At 46.2% G+C, this 9,240-nt stretch overlaps 1 protein-coding gene across 1 annotated transcript; it reads left to right on the top strand.

Annotated features, from left to right (window-relative positions):
• Positions 1–1,026: 1,026 nt before the first annotated feature.
• LOC139564482 (protein rapunzel-like) lies at positions 1,027–2,622 on the top strand. The gene has a single exon (XM_071384036.1). The coding sequence runs from the start codon at positions 1,095–1,097 to the stop codon at positions 2,259–2,261; it is 1,167 nt and encodes a 388-aa protein (XP_071240137.1). The 5' UTR covers positions 1,027–1,094; the 3' UTR covers positions 2,262–2,622.
• Positions 2,623–9,240: the final 6,618 nt, after the last annotated feature.

Below are 9,240 nucleotides of genomic sequence, written 5' to 3'. Positions count from 1 at the left end.
ATCTTGTAATACTGCAAAATAATTGACAAAGCAATGAAGTTTTTTGTCCTGAATACAAAGTGTCATATTTGGGGCAGATCCAACACAATACATCACAAAGTACCACTCATATTTTTAAGCATTGTGTTGGCTCTCACTTTATAGGTATGGTTGTCATCGGCAAGGACTAGGAAGTTTTTTTCGGTTAAAAGAAACGGGTTACAGATAAGCACACATGCTAAATCCTAGAGGAAAACCCAGTTCAGTCTGCTTTCCAACAGACACTGGGATACAAATTCACCTTTTAGCAGGTCAATAACCAAAAACACAAGGACAAATATACACTGGAGTTGCAATCCACATGTACAATCCACATGGGCAAAGCTCTTAGACTACCCAGAAAGGCTCAGCTGTCATTAACTTTGTCATTATGGGGTATTGTGTGTAGATGGGTGAGAAAATAAAATACTTAATCCATTTTGAGTTCAAGGGGACGAATACTTTCTGAAAGCACTGTAGGTATGAGAAAGTATGATGTCATTAATGTTTGTGAAATTGTTGAAGGTTGGGCTTTAAGTCCCAGCCAACGTTATGTCAAGTCCTGTGAAATGTTAAGTTGTCTAAAAATAAAATAAAAATCTACTAAATGTTTATAAAATCTACAAAACACTTCTACAAATTCCAATGATTTAATGTATTCTTAAAGCTACAATATGTAATTTTTTTAGGTGACCAAATTCACATAGAAATGTGAGTTAAAGACCTTTCCCATTGAAAGCAAGTCTAAGAAGCGGTAGATCTGTTATTTGTGTGCTATTTCTATGCTTCCCATTCTGAAGTTTCCTTTTTGCATCTTTTACTTCCGGTTTTGAACACCAGCTTCAAACAGCTGAATATATACTATTTTGGATTATGGAAAATGTATTTCACAGCGGTTTAGATGGTACAATTTTCTACACCAGGGGTGTCAAACTCATTCCATGGATGGCCTAGTGTCTGCAGGTGTTTGGTTTTTATGTTTCTTCCTCTTTCCCTTTCAGACATGAACATATTTCAAGATCCTTTGAAGACCTAGTTGGACGTTAGTCTGTGACAGAGCCCTCAAAACGACCAGTATGGCAGAATGGGTCATGCAGAACAAGGACAAGATCGAGAAGGCGGTGGAGATCATGGGACAGGCCTCTGCGATCCTGGCAGCCACTGTGGGCCAGCTCCATCCCATCCTGGAGGCTGTATTCTTAGTATCCAATGCGATCTTCAGCAACCCAGAAGGTGAGGATGCCCGCTATCTGACTAATCAGTTCAGCATGGTCAACCAGAAACTGAAAGGCATCCAGGCTGAGAACAACCAAATCGCTGTGGAGCTAGAGAATATCTCCATGAATAAGCAGAACTTTGACCGTGAGGCTAAAATTCTCAGCCAGCATGAGAAGTACCAGGACTTTGTCAACGCCAAACCCGAGTCAAAAGAGAAGAAGATGGAGAAGTTCCTCAGCCATTATGAGAACATGGACGCAGACTTGAACCTGGACGCCCTCTACAATGATCTTACTGGGGACAATATCTCAGGTAAGCCCATGCTGGTTTCCACAGAACAATGGAGTAGAAAGGCGGTAGAAGAGCACTGTGCCAGGCTTAAGAAGCTCTTTGTGGCGGGCATCATTGCTGTCAATGGTTACGCCAGCCTCAAGAAAGGGTTTATGGGGGATGAGATGGTGAAGAAGTGGCTGGAGCGTTGGGAAGATGTTGAGAACCGCATAAAAGCAGTGTTGGATGATTACACTGTCAATTTACACAAAAGAGCCAAAAAGGATATGGACGACCTGCTTAAGGACAAACCTAGCAGTGTTGACCTTGACTTCACTAAATCGATATTGAAAACCCTTGAAGAGAAATATTACTGGGTGAGCTGGTCTGTCAGGGTCTTCAATGACAAGGAGCGTATGTTCTGTTTCAACTGGCTAGTTGGAAAGAAGTACCATGGCAGTGAGGGAGGAGCTAATTACTTTGAAGTGATGACCCAGAACAACATCAAAGTGGTGATCTCTTTCAGTGTTCAGCCTAAGCCTATCAACAAGGTTCAGATCCAGCAAGAGATTGAGGGGCAGAAGCTGAAGAGGAACATGATGGATGTGGCTCAGGTTCTCAGCAGAAGTCTCCCCAACTACCAGGTGCATGCTGTCAGCTACTATAAGGAAGTGGTGGAGTCCAACAACTTCCAAAAGGATTGTTTCTACTATGGAAAACACCAAAAAGTGCACCTATACATTCATGCTGTTTAGGCTTTTGTTTCACAGGGCAATTGAAAATAGAGTAGTTATAATGATTAAAACTACAAATAAAATCATTAAGTTTAGGTGTTTTTATTGATATCTAAAACATAGCTGATGGTTTAGCTGGTGATTGTGGGAAATGTTTATTTGTTCATCGGCTTTGTAGGTTTGTGACTATCAGGATTTGTATCTGTATAAGAATGTATATGAGTAATTTTATGTCAGGCTGTGAGTATCTACTGAACAGTGACAAAGTATGAGAATGTGATACTTCCTTCCACTAAAGAGAAAAGTAAGATACCTTATTTTACCTGCATTCCAGTATTTCATTATGACCATACTGTAAATTAGCAAACCAGCCAGCGTAATAATGTGTACTGAGGACCTAATCAAGCTTATTTTGAAATTGCAGTTTATAGATTCACCACATTGTGCAGATCTAAAGCAAAGACTATTAAAAGAGCCTTAAAACATTACATCTCTGTCTATAGTCATACATTCCTTTTTACAGCTATCATTTGTCCTTTTTATGGTCTTCATTCATAAATCACAATATAAAGGACATTGTGATGGTCATTATTACGCAGTTGTAAAATAGGACTTTTATGTTCTATTACTACGCAGCTGGTACATGCAGTCATCAACATTAATACTGATACTATGTGACAGTTTATTGCTTATGTAACAGTTTAACTTTATGGCGTCCCCTCGCCCTGACCTGGGCACGAACCAGGGACCCTCTGCACACATCAACAACAGTCACCCACGAAGCATCGATACCCATCGCTCCACAAAAGCCGTGGCTCTTGCAGAGCAAGGGGAACCACTACTTCAAGTCTCAGAGCAAGTGACGTCACCGACTGAAAGGCTGCTAGCGCGCACCACCGCTACCTAGCTAGCCATTTCACATTGGTTACACTTACATTCTGTTACGCGGAGCGGAGCAGGTTAACCCAAGAGCAGACTCAGACGAGGAGACTGGGATAAGGTAACCAAGGTATGTATTAAAAAACAGAGGGAAGATAGGGTGCAGGCCAGGGGAAGCTTGGGCGGGTTGCAGGGAGCCAGGTGCTGAGGCTGAGGCTGGAGCGAGGGGAGTTGGGGAGTTGGGGCTGGGTAAGCAGGTCCGAAGAGGAATCCAAGGAAGCGGTAGAGTGGGGGGTCCAGGACAGGGTAGCAGGACTGATGAGACATGGGACTGGAGACAGGGACCAGAGTCAGAGAGGACAGAATTGTAGCAGAGAGGAAAACAGTGTCAGGCAAGGGAAAACAGGCACAACACGAAAACAGGATCTATGCAGGAACAAACTGCTAAAACCGCAGACTGACTGAGCAGAGGTTACGATCTGTCAGGATGGAAGTGGCAGGGCTGAGTATTTGTAGAGGTTTTGATTATGGAACAGATTGCAGCTGGTGGGGATCTGCTCTGCCTCCAGCACACCTGTCTCTGCCCACACAATCACACACACACACAGAGAGAAAGAGGGAGAGAGCACTGGGGGAGTGGCGGCAGGTTAGGGAGACACAGGATGAGCAGTAGAGGGCGTGGCAGGCACAGATGTAACACATTCCTCCCTAAAAAAATCATCAGCTCATACAATATGAAACACTTTTTATCATCAGCAAATGTTATAATAGTATTATACTTTTTTCAGTTATTTGTCAAAGGAATGTTGCCAACTTAGCGACTTCGTATTCAGACCCCTCTGGTGACACATTTTCAAAAAATCGACTAGCGACAAATCTAGGGACTTTTTCTGGTCTTATTGGAGACTTTTGGAGACTGTGACGTGAAAGCACGTATCGTTCTTACTCTTCTTAACGAGCAGCGGGTGCTGCCGTGGCGCCCACCCCCGTCCCAAAGCACTCACAGGCGGCCCAGTCCTCGCGCAGCAGTCCCTCCCAGCTGCAGTCAGAGCAGGAGATGTTCACCCCTACGCGTCCAGACTGCAAATGAATTGTGCATGCGGGAAGCTGCCGTTGGCTGATCCCGCCCTGGCTTACATAAAACATTTCCTTTTACCTGAATTAGGGCCAGACTAGTTACCATCATTTTCCATTGACAGTTTTTTCTATTGTCTCTTTTTGGTCCATTTAGATTATATACAAAAAAAATAAAAAAATGTTATGGTTAAAAATGTTCATGTTTTACTGTGACTTGTTGTGGGCTCCTAAGTGGACCATCAGGTTAAAAACCAAACCAAATTAAGAAAACTAAACAAAAAATTTAAATAAGAAAAAAACTCCGCCAGAGTGTCTCTTTTGGGTCACTTTTGCCGGTCCCAAGCCCGGATAAAGGAGGAGGGTTGGAATTGTGACATTAAAAAAAACAAGGATCGACAGAAGAAAGTTATTTTCTAGTTCTAAACATATTTAGGGTGTTTTTCACGCACTTTTTGTCTCTCCCACGATGTTATTCCTCTCTCCTACAGCGTCCATCACAATTACATGGAAATAAATTACAATTACAATTATGCAAATTAGGTGATGATGTAATTTAGCAACTTCTAACGACTTTTAGGACAGCCAATAGCTATTTTCCTTACTGAGGAGTTGGCAACACTGGGGGGCGGGGGGGGCAAGGGGTAGGAGCGTCGCAAGATTAAGACCATGTTCAGCCATTGTTCTCTCTCTCACGTCCGGTCTTAACAAAAGATTTAAATGGAAGTTGGCATCACTCAAAATAAATTGGATTGCAGCTATGTTCTACACTGCAGCCGTGGGATTGTGAGACAATCGAAAGTGGATTCCCCGTAACCCAATCAGCATCGTGTATGCATGAGGCACCATCCAAAGCCTAATTAATAACTTTACCATGCTCAAAGTTATATTCGGCGTCTGTTTTTTTTACACATCTACCAATCGGTGCCATTTTTTGTGAGGCATTGAAAAAACTCCCTGGTTTTTGTGCTTGAATCTGTGCTTGAAATTCACTACTCGGTTGAGGGAAAGTACAGATAATTGTATGTGTGGAGTACAAGGATCGAGAGGTCAGTAAAAAAGCATGTTTATTGAACACGGAATGAGTACCTGCAACATGTTATGTGATTTGTTAAGCACATTTTTACTCCTGAACTTATTTAGCCTTGCCAAAGCAAAGGGGTTGAATAATTACTGACTGAAGACATTTCAGCTTTACATTTTTTATTAATTTCTATAATTTTCTATGAACAAAATTCCACTTTGATATTATGAGGTATTGTTTGTAGATCAGTGACACAAAATCAAAATGTAACCAATTTTAAATTCAGGCTGTAACACAACAACATTTGTAAAAAGTGAAGGGGTGTCAAAAGATCCCTCCCAATGTGCTCTCCAATTTTGGAACAATAATTTCTGCGCTTTGTCATTGTCACTCCTCATCCTAGTAGAACATTAAACACTTCTTCGGGATCAGCGTCCCTTCCACGGGATGGTTGAGCTATTGTGGGCTAATGCAATTAGCATTAGGTTGTAAGTAACAAGAACATTTACCAGGACATAGTGTAACGGCTTTCTTCCTGGGATGAAGGAGAGGACCAAAATGCAGCGCAGTTAGTGTTCAACATGTTTAATAAAGAATGACAATAACGTGAACACTATACAAACTACAAAATAACAAACGTGAAAGCCGAGACAGTCCTATCTGGTGCAGAACACAAACACAGAGACAGGAAACAACCACCCACAACAAACAATGTGAAACAACCTACCTTAATATGGTTCTCAATCAGAGGAAACGTAAAACACCTGCCTCTAATTGAGAACCATATCAGGCAACCCATTAACCAACATAGAAACACATAACATAGAATGCCCACCCCAACTCACGCCCTGACCAACTAAACACATACAAAAACAACAGAAAACAGGTCAGGAACGTGACATAACCCCCCCCTCAAGGTGCGCACTCCGGACGCACCACCAAAAGTCTAGGGGAGGGTCTGGGTGGGCATCTGACCACGGTGGTGGCTCAGGCTCTGGGCGTGGTCCCCACCCCACCATAGTCAATCCCCGCTTCCGTATCCCCCTCCCAATGACCACCCTCCAAATAAACCCACCTAATTTAAGGGGCAACACCGGGATAAGGGGCAGCACCGGGATAAGGGACGGCAGCTCCGGACTGAGGGGCGGATCCTGGCTGGCTGGCTCTGGCGGATCCTGGCTGGCTGGCTCTGGCGGATCCTGGCTGGACGGCTCTGGCGGATCCTGGCTGGACGGCTCTGGCGGATCCTGGCTGGACGGCTCTGGCGGATCCTGGCTGGACGGCTCTGGCGGATCCTGGCTGGACTGCTCTGGCGGATCCTGTCTGGCGGAAGGCTCTGGCTGATCCTGTCTGGCGGAAGGCTCTGGCTGATCCTGTCTGGCGGAAGGCTCTGGCTGATCCTGTCTGGCGGAAGGCTCTGGCTGATCCTGTCTGGCGGAAGGCTCTGGCTGATCCTGTCTGGCGGAAGGCTCTAGCGGCTCCTGTCTGGCGGAAGGCTCTAGCGGCTCCTGTCTGGCGGAAGGCTCTAGCGGCTCCTGTCTGGCGGACGGCTCTAGCGGCTCCTGTCTGGCGGACGGCTCTAGCGGCTCCTGTCTGGCGGACGGCTCTAGCGGCTCCTGTCTGGCGGACGGCTCTAGCGGCTCCTGTCTGGCGGACGGCTCTAGCGGCTCCTGTCTGGCGGACGGCTCTGAAGGCTCAGTACAGACGGGCGGCTTTGCAGGCTCAGTACAGACGGGCGGCTTTGAAGGCTCGGGACAGACGGGCAGCTCTGACGGTTCGGGACAGACGGGCAGCTCTGACGGGTCGGGACAGACGGGCAGCTCTGACGGGTCGGGACAGACGGGCAGCTCTGACGGCGCTTGGCAGACAGACAGCTCTGGCCGGCTGAGGCGCACTGTATGCCTGGTGCGTGGTGCCGGAACTGGAGGTACCGGGCTAAGGACACGCACATTCAGGCTAGTGCGGGGAGCAGCAACAGGGCACACTGGACTCTCGAAGCGCACTATAGGCCTGGTGCGTGGTGCCGGGACTGGTGGTACCGGGCTGAGGACACGCACCTCAGGGCGAGTGCGGGGAGAAGGAACAGGGCACACTGGACTCTCGAAGCGCACTATAGGCCTGGTGCGTGGTGTAGGCACTGGTGGTACTGGACTGGGGCGGGAAGGTGGCGCCGGATATACCGGACCGTGCAGGCGTACTGGCTCCCTTGAGCACTGAGCCTGCCCAACCTTACCTGGTTGTATGCTCCCCGTCACCCTACCAGTGCGGGGAGGTGGAATAACCCGCACCGGGCTATGTAGGCGAACCGGGGACACCATGCGTAAGGCTGGTGCCATGTAAGCCGGCCCGAGGAGACGCACTGGTGGCCAGATGCGTTGGGCCGGCTTCATGACATCCGGCTCAATACTCAATCTAGCCCGGCCGATACGAGGAGCTGGTATGTACCGCACCGGGCTATGCACACGTACAGGAGACACCGTGCGCTCTACTGCGTAACACGGTGTCTGCCCGTACTCCCGCTCTCCACGGTAAGCATGGGAAGTGGGCGCAGGTCTCCTACCTGCCCTCGCCACACTACCCTTTAGCCCCCCCCCCCCCCCAATACATTTTTGGGGTTTCTTCACGGGCTTCCAGCCACGCCTCCGTGCTGCCTCCTCATACCACCGATCTTGGGCTTTCGCTGCCTCCATCTCCTCACGAGCGCGGCGATATTCCCCAATGTAAGCCCAGTGTCCTTTTCCCTCCAGTATTTCCTCCCATGTCCAGGATTCCTGTGTAGTGGGCCACTGCTCGTACTCACGCTGCTTGGTCCGGGTTTGGTGGGTGGTTCTGTAACGGGTGTTCTCCTCCTCTTCGCTTGAAGAGGAGGAGTAGGGATTGGACCAAAAAGCAGCGTTGTTATATGACATAATGAATTTATTAAAGTAAAGACGAAAACACACGAAAACACTTTAACAAACTACAAAACAACAAACGACGCAGACCGACCTGAACATAGAACTTACATATACACGAAGAACGCACGAACAGGTACAGACTACAAACAAACCGAAACAGTCCCGTGTGGCGCTACAAACACAGACACAGGAGACAACCACCCACAACAAACAATGTGAAACAACCTACCTTAATATGGTTCTCAATCAGAGGAAACGTAAAACACCTGCCTCTAATTGAGAACCATATCAGGCAACCCATTAACCAACATAGAAACACATAACATAGAATGCCCACCCCAACTCACGCCCTGACCAACTAAACACATACAAAAACAACAGAAAACAGGTCAGGAACGTGACACATAGACATATCTGATATTGGCAGAAAGCTTAAATTCTTGTTAATCTAACTGCACTGTCCAATTTACAGTTGTTATTTTAGTGAAAGAATACCATGCTATTATTTGAGGAGAGTGCCCAATTTTGAACATGAAAAGCTATTAATAAACAAATTAGGCACATTTGGGCTGTCTTGATACAAAATTTTGAATGGAAATGCAATGATTCATTGTATCAGTCTAAAACTTTGCCCGTACACTGCTGCCATCTCATGGCCAACATCTGAATTAGACCTGGGCTGCAATAATACATTATGGCCTTTCTCTCATTTCAAAGATGATCGTACAAACAAATACAAAAGAATGGTTGTTTTTTTCTTTGTATTATCTTTTACCAGATCTATTGTCTTATATTCTCCTACATTCCTTTCACATTTCCACAAAGTTCAAAGTGTTTCCTTTCAAATGGTACCAAGAATATGCATATCTTTGCTTCAGGGCCTGAGCTACAGGCAGTTAGATTAGGCTAAAATTGAAAAAAATGGGCGGATCCTTGAGCGGTTTTTAGTGAAAGATTTCCATGGAAATTGGCATCACTCCGAATAAATTGGGTTGCAGCTATGTTCTGCTCTGCAGCCGTGGGATTGTTAGCCAATCAAAGGTGTATTTAAGAGTAACCCAATCAGCATGCATGAGTCACTCCCACAACATTCCCTTACATGGCACAGAGAAAGAGAGAGATAGAA

The sequence above is a fragment of the Salvelinus alpinus genome, chromosome 35, assembly GCF_045679555.1.
Source record: "Salvelinus alpinus chromosome 35, SLU_Salpinus.1, whole genome shotgun sequence".
Taxonomy (NCBI): domain Eukaryota; kingdom Metazoa; phylum Chordata; class Actinopteri; order Salmoniformes; family Salmonidae; genus Salvelinus; species Salvelinus alpinus.
The sequence above is the reverse complement of the archived record's forward strand: the minus strand, read 5'-3'. Positions and strand labels throughout refer to the sequence as shown.

Bases quoted from the DNA above. Each gene is read 5' to 3' on its own strand.
- LOC139564482 (XM_071384036.1), top strand. From the start codon at position 1,095: ATGGCAGAATGGGTCATGCAGAACAAGGACAAGATCGAGAAGGCGGTG.